Source organism: Diabrotica undecimpunctata, chromosome 5, assembly GCF_040954645.1.
Source record: "Diabrotica undecimpunctata isolate CICGRU chromosome 5, icDiaUnde3, whole genome shotgun sequence".
In the NCBI taxonomy this organism is placed as follows: domain Eukaryota; kingdom Metazoa; phylum Arthropoda; class Insecta; order Coleoptera; family Chrysomelidae; genus Diabrotica; species Diabrotica undecimpunctata.
The window spans coordinates 89,913,436-89,931,113 of NC_092807.1; the positions used below are offsets into that span (position 1 = coordinate 89,913,436).

The 17,678-nt window shown below is 32.1% G+C and overlaps 1 protein-coding gene across 1 annotated transcript; it reads left to right on the forward strand.

The window, feature by feature from the left end:
• The first annotated feature begins 16,079 nt into the window (after nt 1-16,079).
• On the forward strand, nt 16,080-17,006 carry LOC140442356 (zinc finger MYM-type protein 1-like). Its single transcript, XM_072533430.1, has one exon. The coding sequence runs from the start codon at nt 16,080-16,082 to the stop codon at nt 17,004-17,006; it is 927 nt and encodes a 308-aa protein (XP_072389531.1).
• The last annotated feature ends 672 nt before the right edge of the window (nt 17,007-17,678 follow it).

Genomic DNA, 17,678 nt, shown 5'->3' on the forward strand with positions numbered 1-17,678 from the left:
GATAAAACGAGAAATTTACCATAGAAATAAATATAGCAAATACACTTAAATAATAAAATGTTTTTTTAATTAAAAAATGATATCATTAGAGTAACGACAACTATAAGAAAGTTACAAAGTATTGTATTTGGTAAATTTTACAGCAAAAAAATCTATTTTTAGGTACAGGACATGAAATCTTCACTAAATTTATCTCATTCAGATGATAATAAAATCAGTTATGTGAAAGTTAAGTCAACAGCATTTGCTGATCATTTCACATTGTAGCCTTTCCTATGTGCAATATATTCTGTTTGGCTTGCATATTGGTTGCATGTTTGGCATTTAACCAAACATGCGAAAAACGAACAACTATAATACTCTTAAAATCTATTTGGCCCTCAATAATTAACTGAATCTGGTTACATATACTAACAAGTAATTCTTTTGCGTTATCTGGCAAATGTATCATACGATATTTGACTGCATCATATGAGGTGGAGTAATCTTATCGAAAAAGTCGACTAACCATGAGTTACTTACAGGCAATGGAAAGTTAAATGTTTTCCTGTTCATTTTTCTTGCTTGATTCCAAATAAGACAAGCTGGAGTTTGTTTATTTAATTTTGAACGCCATTTAACCTAACTTTGTTTGGTCTTTAATATCAGGAATTTTTTTACGCTAGCATTTACTTCTTTACATTTACAAAATTTACCAGGTTTCACTTATTAAAGCTATGTTAATATCTTTGGTTACTAAAAAGTAAAGAAGGCTGTTTTTGTAAGCAACGGTTGATCAAGCATTCCATTGTATTATGTTGGGTCTAGATTTAAACGTATTTAGATTAGTTATTTTTAAAAACTATTACCTAGAAGATTATTAATACATTTGGCTAACATATTGATGTCAAGTGATTTTGCGTCTTCTAAACAATTAATATTTTGAATAAAATAAAAAAAAAAAAAGAATTACTAAAGAATCTACTAATTTATTTTTATCATTGTCCACATTGGAAAAAAACTTGACTTGTTTGAGGGTGGTAAAGGTTAAGATGGTCCAAATCTGAAAGAAATAAGAGGAGGTGTAGGATATTCAAAAATATGGAGTTGGTACTTTTCTTTTTTTCAAAAGGATGAAAAGGTTGCTGATTTGAGTCCATAATACTAATATGTGAGAAATTAGTCAATACTTACAATCTGAAGTAGTTTTTATTATTTTATGGTAGAATAAATTTTGGGATACCGGTTTCAAGACTTAGAACAAACAATAACAAACTAAAACACAATAAAATGATAATAACTAACAGTAAATTAAGCAAGAGCCTATACCATTAATTGAGAGTGATTTTGTCAAAGTAAATATTATATTGGTACATTAGTGCCATTTGATGTAACCAACGGACACGGTGGACAAGGAGAATTCTAGAATGGAGACCAAGGACGACAACAAGAAGCATGGAAAGACCTCAAAAAAGATGGGTAGATGACATAAGAACAGTGGCAGGCAAACAGTGGATTAGATTGGTGCAAGATAGAGAAAGATGGAAGCAATTGGGAGAGACCTACATTCAGGAGTGGATGGAAAATGGTTGACAAAGAAGAAGAGATGTAACCAATCTGATGAAAACTTCACCATGTAGTCAGTCAGTAGTTAGTATATGGTATATTATTAAAGTGGTATTATGTTTAAATTAAATTATACTTACAACAAACAACAAAATTATTACTTACATATCAGATATACAAAAAGCTCAATAAACTAAGGTAATCCTGAAAACGACCTTTCCCCTCAAGGATCCAATTACTCACACCCAGAAATAATTAAATATATATTTCATGTATATTAATATGTTAATATGAAGCAAGATGTTTTTATTTCAAATATATTTATTAATTGCTACAAAATAAAAACATCTACACACAAATACATAATAATAAATAATAAAGGGTTGGTGATCCGATCCAATATTTGCTTCTGGAAATGTAGTGACTTTTTTGGCGACATTTTGAAAGAGCTTTCTTACAAGTATATAATCTATTTGGTTTCTTTAGAACCAGGGTTGCTGCCATCATCAAATGTAGCTTTCCAAGTATATAGTTGTCCCTTGGGTAGTTTATACCAGGTGTTTTCTGTAATGTGCTTTCTTTAGGACTGTGAGACATACTATAACATAAAGCTACTTACGATAGGTTTTATTAAGCTTTATAAGGATATATAAATTAACATTGTTATTCTTGATCACATGGAGTCCCTAACCTAAGTGTGTTGTCCATGTCTGGTTGTCATGTCACAGCTGTCACTTGGGGTTCCGTTTACCAAGTGCAACGTTGCCAAGTATATGCGTACACGAGAACCATACATAACATTTTTAATGATGATGTGGTTATATTTACAAAATTCATACAAACTCTGTCCTTGACCGTTAGGTTGTTCAATAACATAAGGATCAACAGTTTGACCTCGTCGACCTGCCCCAATTTTTACATTGTAGTCGCCAATATATGGCGACTCGATAATTTTTATGTTTATTAAGTTTCTGTAAGCTGTCTATGATTTGATCATATAACTCTTCGACTTTGTCGTCATATTTTCCTGCAGTCGGGGCATATATTTGAAGTACATTGGTTTTGAATGGTTAAATATTGACTGGTACGAAGTTGGTCACACAGTTACTTAGTCCTGATGTTACTTATAAACCTACACCATTTTTGTAATGCCGGTCTTCTGTGCTGTTACCGGAATAGTATAATACACTAACATCCTTTTTACATCTTCCTGATTCTGGATATTTCAATTCGCTGATTTTCTGTAGATATTTTTTTATTCTTTTTATTTCTTGAGTTGAATTGTTACTTTTTCCAGTCGCAAATAGACTTTTGACATTTCATCTGCATATTCTCAAATTAGATTTTCTTCTTTCTGTCAGTTTTTTACGAGGTTTCCGTATGTTTGAGACCTGAGAGGCCTCGCGGTATAAATATATTTTCCTCATCCTACCGAATCTTGGCCTCTGCTCTCAATAATTAGTAACGGTTTGCAATTTCAAAGGTGATTTTCCTGAGGGTACTCTATGAGTCTCTAACAACTCCAGGACATTTCTTAACCTAGGACAAAAGAGTGTCTTGCCACTTACCAACTCATCCGCCCGAAGCCATTGGTCGGTAAATGGGGGGGATTGCGTATACCGGCAAACACTCGCATGTCAGAGCCTCGTTTGTTATCTAGCAGAATGCACAGGATGATCAGAATCAAAATCATCACATGGGCACGTGGGGTTTACATTTGAATAGGAGAGGCTATACGTTGCACATCATTATCCGGTATATCCCACAAGAATCTAATAATTTATAATCTCTACAAGACCCAAAAAATGTCCGGAGGATCTCCCGTTCTAAGGCTAATAATTTTGTCGTTTTACGGTGGTTCAGTGTCTCACTTTTATGTGTTATTTTGGAGCAAATTACAGTTTTATATACAGTTGTTTTAGTTATCTGAGTAATTTTGATTTAAGTATCGTCGCTGGGGAATAATATGCTTCATTTCCTCCCATGATTCTAACTGCTACATTTTTTCATAACGATTTTCGGCTGTTATCACTACTCTCAAGTATTTGAATTTTTAAAATGTTTTGTCTAATTCATAGACTTGAATTTTTGTCAAATACCATGTACTTGGTCTTATCTCCGTTAAGGTATATTTCAATAGCCCCGCTTCCAAAAAGCATAAAAATTTCTTTCGCATCCACGGTGGATTATGCAACTATATCGACATCGTAAGCAAAAGCTAACAGTGCTTTCGCTCTCTGGGCAGCAGAGCCATTTGTCAATTCTGATTGTACTTAATCTAATCTAACTGCGTGTTTTAAAGCAAAGTTCAATAACAAAGGAGAAAATAGATCGCCTTTGATTTGAAACCCATCAGATATACTGCTGCAAATTCTGATATGTGCACATACATTCTCCACACAATATCTGGGCTAATCCTACCAGGTTTCTAGGTACTCCCATTTCGACAGTTCATCCCTGTCTACAGAGTTATAGGCTTGTTTAAAATCTACAAAAATTATATTCACATCTTTGTTGTATTCCCAACTCTATTCTAAAATTTGGCGCAAGAGAAAGAACTGGTCAATTGTCGACCTTATTGGTCGGAAGCTACACTAAAAACGACCTATAGTCGGTTCGCTATATTTACGGGGTTTCGGATTAACAAAATTATGCTAATGACTCATTGATAACCAGTTGCACTAAACGACTTCCCAGAAAATTAGGTAAAAACTGCATTAATGGTCATATTTTAAAATACATTAAAATAACATTAGGGTAGGTATAAATTTGTTACAATATTGCAGTAGAATTGATTTTTTGCCAGTGTTGACATTGTATGTTTGGTGGAAATATTTAAAAATGCCTAGACGTGTGTTAGATGTAGATAGTCTAATTTGTAGTGTACATAAGTATTTTACGGATGAAAAAGAAAATGGCGGTCCTTTAGAATCGGTAATGTCTATTCAACAACGCGTATGTGATGCTCTAGGAATTAGTGAAACCAAACTAAGAGGATTACAAAATCGCAATAATGAACGTCCAAAAGAAGATCACCGAAAAACTCGCCTATCATTGAAAACGAAAGATATTCCAGATGAAAAAAAATTTGAAATTCGTGATACCATTTATCGAATGCGAGCCAACAGGGAACATGTGACCTTAAATACAATTATCTCGGAATTAAAAGATAGAAAATTTGACGAAATTGGCAGAACAAGTCTATGGCAAGTGATACATAATTTGGGTTTTAAATTTCAAAAGGAGGATAACAGAAAAGCCCTTTATTAAAGAAGTTCTGTTGTGCATAAAAGAATTAACTTTCTAAGAAAATATTTTACATTAAAAGAAGAAAGGGCAAATTTTATATATTTAGACGAAACATGGATATTTTCTAGGGGTGCAACCAAGAGAATATGGCAAGATGATAACGTAAAGTCTATCAAACATACTGATGGAGAAGGGAAGCGACACATAATTTTACATGCAGGAGAGAAATCGAGTTTTATAGAAGGTGCTGATTTAATGTTTTCATCTAAATCAAAATCAAGTGACTATCACGATAATATGAACACAGAAATGTTTGTAAAATGGTTACATGAAAAACTTCTCCCAGGTTTAAGTGAGCCCAGCGTAATTATTTTAGACAATGCACCTTACCATTCTGAAGTATTAAACAAAAGTAAAACGAATTCTTGAACTGTTAATAAAATTAAAGAATGGTTGACAAAGGAACATATACCATTTACACAACATAATTTAAAATCAGAATTATTACGCTTGGCAAATATCCACGCAAAACCAAAAACCTTACGGTCATCAAGTTTTACGTCTGCCACCGTATCATTGCCAGTTTAATCCCATCGAATATATATATGGGGAATAGCAAAACAATATTATGACAACCATATTTTTCACTTTCAATTGTAACTCCAGAAGTGTGGTGCAACTGTATATTCAAGTGCGAGAAACTAATAGAAGATTGGTGGACTCGTGAAAATAAAATAAACGAAATAAGTCCAATCATAATAACAATTGATGGTGATGACAGTGATGATGATGACGATTATGATATTTTTGATGATAATGACTGATTTTCATTTTTGTTGGCAAGTTAAATTTTTTTATTTTTCATTAGAAATTCTCTCCATGGACATAAACATACATAGACCATATTTTCTGTGTGAAGTGTAATATAAAATTATTATTAGGTTTATATTAGCCACATTAGACTCCATTAATGAAGTAATTCTCCTTATTATACTGTCAATTATATAAAAGATTTTCCATTATTATTTAATTAAAAAAAGTTATGGATTATTTTTCATTTCATTTGACCAGCTGATATTTCCCGAAAGAGCAGGTAATTAAAACTGGGTACTTACAATAAAATTTTTAATCCGAAACCCGCGTAAATATAGCGAAACGACTTTAGTATAATCCGAGATCCCATTCTAATAAAAGCAAACAATGATGACTTATATTAAAAATTCCGTATGAAATATTACTAAAATCTCACTAGTTTAATATTAGTCTGAAGAAATTCGTCATCGATAAGATAAATAACTTGCCGCATTGATCATTTATTTCAATTGTGCTACGGCACTCCAATAAAACAATCTTAAAGCGGTGTACTAGAATCTAGCAGTTCGTAACTCCTTCTTTCTAGGAAAATTTATGTGTTCTATTTCACAGTCTCGAAAACGTTAGACAGAAAGCCGGGTCAATTTGAAAAGTTACATCAGCCTAATACATGTGAAATTGCCTAAAGAAAAATAAAAAAGAAGCAAACCGCCGTTTCGGTCGAGCATCTAATCTAGAAAGGGATAATGCAGGAATCACAGGACGTCTTATATTGGCCCCCTTTTCGCAATCTCAAGTGCTATCTACTTAATTGATTTTATTTGCTCGGTTTTGTGTTAATGCTAATGCACGTTTGCTGACATTTTCAACAATCTGTTTTTTTTATCGGTATTCAATGAATTCTTGAGTGTTCGACAAGATTTTTTCATTAATAAACCTTTATTGTTTTATGGATTTCTTTCATCTTTTACACTGACAAAAAGAATTTCTTGAAATTAAATATTAAAGGTTTTTTTTAATAATTAAAAGGAACCATTGTTTTTTCATTATCATCACACCTTAAGTAAATTTGTTAGTGAGATTAAAAATGATTTAGATAGACGACAAACTTTTGCCTTTACAGCGATAAATAAAATGAATATAACAGAAACATGTACCGTCCAATTTAGAAGTCATTAACGAATATTAAATTCAAGAATATAAAAATCGGTCGTATAGCAACCATAGCATTTAAGTATATAGAGGAGGACCTGAAAGAACAAACTTCATGGTGAATTACTGTAAGGACTGCCATGTCAGTTCATATATTATTGACCTTCCACCTTATCCTTAACACTATAACGAACTAAATATGTATCACCCTCCCAAAGAACTGGCTTAGATCATAGATTTAACGGACGCCCAAAAAAGATTCATTGATTGGTTATCGCTTCTATGAAAGATTGTTACTCCATCTCTTGCAAACGTAGAGGTTAAATTTTGACTAAGATTGAAAAAACATTGTGGTTAAATACTTACCAGGTATACGTGAGTCAAGCCACTAAATTTTTGATGATGATGTACATATGTATAAACAAAGCAGTCAATGTAACTTTTAGTATGTGTCTTAATGTGACACCAGTCAACAATGAGTTAAATGGATATTGTTACACATCTTGTGAAAATAACTTTATTTAACACCAAAAATATTACAGTACTTGGTTACCATAACTTAATGACGACTATTAACTTCAAACCTCAAAATATAACTGTTCTCCAACTATCAACAACATATTACGTTTATATAATTATATATTTTCTAGTGTTCCAAACGTCACTAGAAATATTAGGAATTTTCGATGTCATCGTGAATGATCTAGAACTACTCTTCTTTTTTGTCTAGGGACTTTTTCTATATGAAATAAATGTCACGAAACAGTCGTAACAATATGTTAAAAATTTAATTTTTTTTTATTTCTTGTTACTTGTAACAGTAGCAAATATCAATATGTTGCGGTTAAAGTGTGGTATACTCTAAACATTATGTTAAATCATTGTAAAACAATATTATATGTGTGAAAAGACTTTTAAAAATATTTGAATCTTAAGTAGGCAAGCATCGCTACATGTGCCTAATGGAACACGGATAAATGTAATATTGATAAGACCCTTTATGTTATAAATTAATATATGGAACCTGAAAATTACGTTGAAGATGCATGTGTCATGTTAAGTTAATAATTAACAAAGGCAAAGGGCTGAACTGTCTTGTGTTTATACAGAGCAGGATATAGAAACCTACTAAATAAAAGTAAGAAAGGGGTATATTGTAATGTGGGGCTAGTGTGTAATGTAACTTAAAATATTATGTTTGAAAATTGTATAATAATTATTGAGATGGAATGACGTAAGTGAATATTTGAATTATAAGTAGGCAACCATAAATACAAATACCTGCTGTTTTCTTCTTCTTCTATCTCGGCTTATTCCTTTTCAGCGGTCGCTGTTCCTTACTCTTCGTAGCCGCCAATTTCTGCCCATCGGGCCTTCTTAACCTAAACCTTTCTCTAACAAGTCCTCTGCCACACAGTCTTTCTATATTCTTTTTGGTTTTCCTCTACCTTTTCTTCCATCAACTTCTAAGAGCTCTATCCATCGTCAGACATAGTTTTCATCTCTACGTCTGACATGACCAAACCATTGCAGTCTTTGTTCTTGAATATTTTTTGAGACTTTAGTCACCCGGTTCTTTCCGTAATTAACTTTTTTCTGATCCTAACTCTTCTGGTCTTACCCAACATCCACCGTAACATTTCAGCTACCTTTATGTTCTTTTCCTGAATCTTCTTTACAGGCCACAGTTAACCCCCGTAAACCAACGCAGGTCTTATCATACCCTTGTATATCTTTTCTTTTAGCCTTTCTCCGATTTTTCGATCACCAAGTACCCCGCTTATTCGCTTTCAGTTAAACCAACGAACCTGTATCCTGTGGACAATTTCTCGATCTAGTGTTGCATTTTCCGTTATGCAACAGAATGTGTCTAGCAGTCTTAGCTTCTTGCAGTCAATAAGGAAAAAGTCTTTTGTCCAAAAAGACAACTTCCAACAACAATTTACTTCAAGATTAAACTCTCTGAAGCAGCTATCCTTTACTGCGGATTTAGATAACGAGAGCGTATATTCCACAGTATCTTCCATCTCTTTGTTCCGAACAAAATTTTAACTCGGCATTCATTTCGTTACCTTTACTTTGTTCTTCAAGAAAAATTAAGAAAGGAAATACCTGTCTACCTATAGCTAAATGTTCTGGCAACCTTATAATTAGTGGTTGATAAAATAATTTTAGATTTAAATTCTTTAGTCAGAAAACATAACGACATAATCGAATTATTAGGCCAATCTTGTTTAGCATTTCTGGACAGTGCATGGTGAAGATACTGCTGATCAATTTGGTTTCTATAAAATGTATCACCGTATTGCTGAGTTATACTATTGGACAGCATGCGAAAATATATTAAAAGGTATATCTCTAAATGCATAGTTTGTGCTACTTGTATACCAATTAACTTACCAAAAGCTGGTCTGATGGGTTTCTTTAGAAATATTAGTTTCTCTTGGCAGATCATTTCTCTTAATTTAATTGATCCTTATCCTCGCAGTTATATGGGAAATAACCTATTTTCTTGTAGAAGTAGACTGCCTCACCAAATTTCTCTTGGATTGTTCTCTTCGGAAAGCCACAGTTTCAGCAATTGTTAAGTATTAGTAGAAACAAGTATTGCGACAATGGACCTCAATTTATATCTAATGCTTTCAAGACTCTTATCTCCAAATATAAGGTGCAGAAGATTTTTATTAACGCCGCGTATCACTTTCAATCGAATTACTTTGAAAGAGTAAATCGTACTATCGTTACTGCTTTAAGGTCTTATACATTTGATGACTACAGGTCGTGAGATCAATATATTTATTTTCCTTGCACAAACCATAAGGATTTCTACTCTCTGAATGAGGTCACTGAATGTTCTCCCGCGTATCTTAACTTTGGTCGAAACATTCCTCTCTCAGGCGATTATTTTGGTTTAATCTCTAATAATACAACTACCTTACCACAGGTTTCAGATAAACTTCAGCAACTAGAGGATCTCCAAAACCTACCCCATATCTGTGCTAATATTCAGAAAAGATTGAAATCCTATTTTCGTCCCCAAACCTATTATAATTTAAGAAAAAGACCGTTACGTTTTTCTCCTGGAGACAGAGTCCTGAAAAGAAATTTTATGAAATCAGTCAAAAATGATGCAGTAGCGGCTAAATTTTATCAGAACTATATTCCATGTACCGTTTTGAAAGTTATATTGCCTCTTGTCTATGAACTAACAGACAATTCGTCTAATAAACGTATTGGTCGTTTTCATGTCAAAGATATCCTGCCAGCCAACAGAATGTGGATTCTAAGTCCTTGACCTCAGATAATGAATATTAATTTGTGTTCTGCATAAATTTTCAAAGCATTTTCTGATTACGGTTTGCGACTTGCTAGTTTCTTAAAAAAACTCTTTACCTAGTTTTACTATCTGATAATTATTACTTACCTTTATTCTTGATTATACCATTTTGTTTTATTATGAATAGTTAAGTCCACATATATATTATGAACTCTGCATTTGTACAGTGAATGCCATAACATTTGTCTGGTGTAGTAGATGCATCATATAGGGTATTCCATTATAATATTTCCCAAAAATATTAGATTGTTACAGACACATTGCTTTTAAATATTGTCCTTTTTATCTCCATGAGTGATTTTTGTTTGTATGTGGGTATATAATTCTGTGTATAAACAGAATACGTGGGTTCGAATTCGTCGATCAAATTATTGGCCAGGCTGTTCGACTAATTTCTTAATTCGTGCTATATTTTGTGATGTACGTGCGTTCACTTAGAGTCACTACGTTTGGAATGTGTTTGTTGGCCATCTTTAGTTCTGAAGTATTGATTAAGTCTTAATCTATTTACACCATGTTTTTTTAATCAGGACGATAACTCAATATCTTTAATATTAATTTCGTTGATGGTTGTTGTATTAATATTTATGAGAATACCTTTATTTGCTAATGTTTAGTGAATTCCCTAATGAATTTGTTTGCTTTTCTTTATGCTTTGGTTTACTATAGTAGTCCAGTAGAAATTCTTTTTTTTTTCGTTAATTTTAGGGACTGATTTATAAATATACAGTTTCAGATGAATATAAAATTTTAGTTTTATCTTTGAGAAATTTTGGTTGAGATATTACTTTAGATTATTTAGGCTTAGCAAGCGTTGATGCTTTGACGTATGTTAGCATCCATATACACTGCTTATCGCAGTTGTGGTATAAAACCTACTGAAATCTGCTGTAGCCTTAGGCTACATATGTATTGAATACATATATTAAGTTAGGTTTTCTTAACGTTATAACCTTTCGATGATTATTACCTGTACTCATGTTAAGGTAATTCGAAATTGGATTATAAATTATATTGACAGAACCATATTTGGATGGATACGATAATGGCTGTTTTGTGGAACTGTTAGTTGTTTTGCTGCTAATTCATTAACTACGTAGTCCAATATTTATTTTGGATATGTATTTAGCTCAGTTTATCGTATTTCATTTTATCTTACCTTATCTTATCTAAGAGAGTTCTTACCTTACAGTCAATTATCTTTATTAACATGTTTTAAATTGTTTGGAAAATATGGTTAACCTGGGTTGAATATGTCAACAATAAATTTTCTGTTATCTTTAGATTTACATAGATGCTAATATTCAAATCGATAGTGAATATATTATTATGTAAGACTAAATTTAATGGTTTTCTGTATAGATGAGTGGATACTTTGTTTTAGTCAGGATTATCTTTAAAAGATTGAAGGGTACAGGTCCAAAATGGGACAAGTCGCAATTTTTCATAAATAGATCTAGTGGTGCCATCTTGTAGCAATTTTAACGTAGAAGTGGCCAGCGGCTTGTTACACGTCTTAAAAGCATTTAGTTCCCGTGAAATGCTAATTCTAATTTAAGCATACACCGCCAATAGGGGGCAAGTCCTCATCAGGCAGGTCCTAAAAGGGTAAAGTCCATATAAACAGCAGATAGACGTTGATCTATTACGTGCAGTTTAGAGTTAGGTTCGTCGGTGTTGCTAGTGTTTTCATTGTGTTTTAAGTGATTTAAATGTAAATAACAATAAATACAGAAAACAATAGTAGTGGAAATGAGAATAAAGTAGTGCCTAGACATAATGAATCAAAAAATATAAAGAAGCACGGATGAATGAGAGATGTCATGAAAACAATTAGACTGCAGAGTCACGAGCTAGGTGCTACCTGTAATTGTCTTAAACAATGTTTTCAAAATGTACCTCAAGAAGCAAGAAAAACTGTACTCAAGAATTTTAACACAATGACTTCTATTAATGAGCAGAACTCATATTTATGTGGATTGATTACAGTACTTCCTATTTGCCGAAGAAGGCATAGGAAAGATGAAAACGAAGCCAATTTGAGAAGTGCTGCATATTCTTACAGAGTACGTTTTACCACGGATAATAGCTTAAAAGAAATAACTATTTGTAGACAAGCTTTTATGTCTATTCATGGAATAAGAAGAAAAAATTAGAGATAATACAAAATTCACTAAAAATGACCGGAGTCGCTCCTAAAGATAAAACGGGAGAAAATAAAAACCATCCTAGAAAATTGGAATCCCACGTTATTGCAGCAATATGCGAACATATAAAGTTATTTAAAGGCAGGAAAAGCCACTACAGTGTTAATGATAGTAAAAAATTATACTTACCTGAAAACTTAAACATAAAAAAGATGTTCAAAATGTTTTGCGAGTTGAACCCTTCTATAAACATATCTTACAAGTCTTACAAAACAGTATCTAATACAAAATTTAACATAGCCCTTGGATATCCCAGAACCGATACATGTAGCTTCTGTGATGAGTTTCTTATAAAAATAAAATCTCTTCAGTCTGATGTTTTAAACAATTTCGAATTTGCTCAAAATGAACGCTTGCAAAAGGAAATACGCCAGCTTACGATACAAAATGATGTACACAGAAGAAAGGCTTAGGTATTTTACAGTAGAAAAAAGGCTGCGAAGAAGAAAATTCGAACATCTATGACTCACGAAGCTATTTGTCTCGACTTTGGAAAAAATCTCAGTGTCTTAAACATAACAACAAACGATGTTTACTATAAGAGTCAGCTGAATGCAAAATTTTTTTACACATACTCTGCAGTAAAATTCATTGTTTATTTTGTTATTAATATAATAATACAATACAAATTAAACTGCAATATTCATAAGTATTTAAAAATGACAATAATATACATAAAAAAATACACTACAATACAGTGCAACATAATTCCATATATAATAATACAATACAAATTAAAATGCAATATCCATAAGTATTTAAAAATGACAATAATGTAATAACATTAATAAAAAAGTCCTCCCCGACTGGGAATCGAACCCCGGTCTCCCGCGTGACGGGCGGGGATACTGACTACTACTATTTAATAAATAATACAAAACATGTCACATAAATAAAATTATTAATAAATATTTTATTATATGTATATTATATGTATATATATCTTTATATAATATGTATAATATTAAATTATATATACTAAAGGAACATTTTTATATTCGAGAGAGGAAGAGAGAGAAAATATATCTTCTGTCTCTCTCTTACTCATTATCTTACATATGTAATGGTTTCACAGATTCACTCCCATACAAATTTCCAACGTGGAGCGCGCGTATAGAAGTATAACTTCAAAAATATTAATATCTTGAAATACTATTATTAAACAACATTATGTTTAGATTTGATACCAATCTCGACTAAAAAATTTAAATGCTTACAAGATTTAAAACGATTCTGTGGTGATGAAGCAAAACAATTGTTTGATAACCTGCCCAAGAATTAGAATTATTTTATATTAATAACTTTTGTTTACGAATTGTCATTTTAACTTATTTTTTTGAACTTGGCCCCTTTAGGCCAATATTGTTTGGTGGTTTGACAAATTAAAGCTTCTGTTTTATTTTGCGTAATATAAGTTTAATTTTTCTGTGTGTCTCATTAATTACCCAAGTTACTGATCTAATCAATAGAGTTCATGATGCCCCCGCGGCATGAAGCTTGCGGGAGGGCCTCAATATATCAGGGGCCCCATCTTATCGTCTAATATATGGAAAAATGTGTTATTTTATATTATTTTACGCATGCAGACGCAACTTTTTTAAGCAGTGCCTGGAAATCTTAAAAACATTAATCAACATAAAACCTGTAAGTTTAAATTTAAAAATGCAAATTTTTAAATAGACATATTCGGCATTTCGGCAACTATCCTCTCCTATCTGCTACTTCCATAAATAAACATAAACTTAATCCTTTCCGGTGTCCCTACCTTTTATGATGACGACTATAAACTATAATGCTTTGTACGTGACTATTGAAATATTTGAAAGGTTTGAGAATTGCAATTTTGCGAATTTTAGAACAATATTTTTCTAGATCTAGAAATGCGTTTTATGTTTACGTTTAGTATTTCGATACGATATTTGCAGTAGTATTACATCCTTACATTGTTTGTTTGTTTGCATTTTGTGTTATTTCTGTTGTTTTACGGTTTAGTTGCATCAATTTGGTACGCACTTATTTATCAATTATTGATGACTTATGTTATCATTGGACAATCTCTCAACAGATAAACGGTAAGATAAGGAAATTATAACACTTACACATGTAATAACGTTCTTATTGTAATATATCTGCAGGAGACAGAATGAGTTCTAAAAGGGAATATAAAAGTGGTTCAGAAAAGCGAAAGCTACGTGCTCAAAAATCCGAACAAAAACAAAAATTACCAAAAAATTCTTCATTTTTTGTGCCAACTGGTGAATTAAAACAGCAGCCCAGTGAAGCCGGTGAAGAATCAATAGATTCAGTTGGTCTTAGTGTAAACAATAATTACTAATCCTACTCAAAATGAAAATGACAACCCAGAAGTAGAATTGGACGTCGAGCAGATTAATTACGCTTATTGTAGTTCCAGGTAACGTTTCATTTTTTATTTAGGTAGATAGACTAATAATTAAAAAAATGCTTTTAGTTCCCATTAAGTTTATCACTGTTCCGATAAGGGCTTGTATAATGACAATATTGAAGATTTTGCTATAAAAAAACAAATACTACAGCAGGGGCCATCTAAACCTAAAGGGCCATTCCCAAAAGACGCCAATAACCGTTCTTTTTCGAAAAACTTTTATTGTTTTAAATCTCCTGCTGAAACTGAATTACCGCGTTACTGGTTGTTCTACTTGCAACAAACCGATGTTGCATATTGTGAGCCTTACTGGCTTTGTGCCAATAGAACATCACAGTCATATAATTCAGCATAGATTAAAGGAGTGAAAAATTAAGGTTCATGAAAAATCTTTAATTCACCTCCACACCTCGGTTGCTTATGACATGAACAAATATAACAAATCTTTAGAGTATTGTACGGAGAGTGAATTTAAAAGAAAAAAATCTTTTTGGATAAACATTTTAATTAGGATAGTAGATATAGGTAATTTTAAATTTAGCGCTTATGAATATACCATTTAGAGGACATGGGGAAATAGTTAGTGATGCAAATAGTAGCAATTTTCTAGGAAAAGTTAATATATTGGCTAAATACGACAATTTCTTAGACGAATTAATACAAAAACCGAAATATCAAACAAGATATTCAAGTCCGAAAATCAAAATTAATTATTAACTTTATTAGGAAATTCAATTAGAGATTCTCTTATAATTAATATTCAAAATAGCTTATTTTTTTCTATATTATTAGATAAAACACAGGACATTTCTAAAACAGACCAATTATCAGTCATAATTAGGTACGTTTCGATTGAAAGAGTTCCAATTACTGATGTTCCAAGTAATATCAAAATTAATAAATCATTCTCAAGTTTTTTTGTGATATACATAGCCAAACTGGAGAAGATATTTCAAATTTAATTTTATCTTTCTTAAAAGAACATAGTATATCAGTTGCAAAGTGTCGCGGACAGGGTTATGACGGTGCAGCAGATATGAGTGGCCATTACTCCGGAGTGCAAAAGAAAATTAAAGCCGTCCAACCCGAAGCTGCATACATCCATTGTGCATCTCATAATTTAAATTTGGTGTTGCAGGACGCAAGCACTAATATATTAGAAGTCCGCGATTATTTCGATACCATACAAAGTATTTATAATTTTTTCGGCAAAAGTATTAAAAGATGGGATCATTTGCTAACAATGCAGAAAAATTTCCAACCAAAATCGCTTACTCTAAAAACGTTATCGGTGACTAGGTAGTCATCCAGATTTCAAACTGTGCTTGGTGTAAAGCAGAACTACATAACAATTTTAAAAACACTGTCTAAAATGATATTAACTACCACAGATCGCGAGGAGAGAATAACAGCTAATAATTTAAAAAGTAAAATGGAACATTTTAAATTTGTCTTTCTGACTATTTTACAAAATAAAGTATTGGAATCTATAAATTTAGCTGTCACTCCTTTGCATTTCAAAAATATGGATCTCTCACGCGCAACAGTACTTTTAGATGACTGCAAAGAATTTTTATCAAATCTAAGGCAAAACTATACGTCATTTTTACAAGAATCCAAAGATTTTGCTACTAATTGTGGCTTGCCCTGTACTTTTAAAATCAAAAGGTTTGGTAAAGTTAAGAAGCATTTTGATGAATTATTACAAGATCAACGCATCTCAAACCCTAAAGAAAGATACAGAATAGGCGTGCTTTTCGGAAATCTGGATGTAGTCATTCAACAAATTCAAGCTAGGTTTTTAAGTATGTACAAAGTAAACGACGATTTTAAAGTTTTAGATCCTAGAAGTGGATATCTTTTCAAATTGGATCCAAATTTTTTTGCCGAAGCCAGTAAATTAGTTGCTGCGTATCCATCAGATTTAAGTAATGAGTTTTTTGAGCAACTGCAATTTGTTAGAAAATCAATAAGGACACAGTTGGAATCGGCAAACTCTATTTACGATGCAGCCAAAATTATTCTCATAAATTTTCATTGCACTAGTGCTTGCATACCAGAAGTGTGTCATGCGTACATCTTATTTTTAACTTTACCCGTCACGACCGCTAGTTTAAAGAGATCTTTTTCTAAACTTAAATTAATAAAATCATATCTACGTAGTACCATGTCAGAAGCACGGTTATTTTCTCTATCGCTTATAAGTATCGAAAATAAGGTTGCCCATCAGATAGATATTAATAAAATTGTAGATCTATTCGCTGATAGTAGTGCACGAAGAAAGTTGTTCATCTCATAGAATAATATTGTGTAATAATGTAATCATTTATTAATTTTTGTTCTATTTTATTCTATACCAATAAAGATGAAAAATGTTAGTTGTTACAAACAGTGCATCAATACACTAACACATAATTATAAGTTTTTGTTACACAAGTCGCATTTAGTAATTTTTTAAAGGGGGCCCCATTTATAATTTTGCGGGGGGCTCTTGACGGAGTTTGTTACGCCACTGTATGTACCCTTCTTTTGTTACCGGTACCTTTAGTTTACATTGATACTAATTTGGGGTTACATGTAATATACGTCTCATAAGGTGTATATCTATCCACTTTTAACTAAATTAAAGTTATTTATTTTAATAAAGGTCAGATTAGTTAATCGCTGTACTAGTCCTACCTTTAACCTTGTGAAGTGGTTGTACGTCCTAACCCGTAATAACGTACTAATCCTTTCAAGAATAAACTTCGTTCAAGTTTTGGTCGAAATAATTTTCCGAAGAAGAAGTTCGAGTAGAGGGGGACTGTACCTTTAACAGTAGCCATTTCCGATCATAGTAATTACGGTGTCGAATAAAAAGCCTTTTTTAAAAACGAGCACAAAATTTTCGTTCAGAAAGCCAGTGCTAGTTATTGATGACTTCAATAAGATCGAATTTGAATACCAATATACATAAATTAGGAAACCGGCA

What these genes read in the sequence shown, in the direction of transcription:
- LOC140442356 (XM_072533430.1), top strand. Translation starts at nt 16,080, where the DNA reads ATGATATTAACTACCACAGATCGCGAGGAGAGAATAACAGCTAATAAT.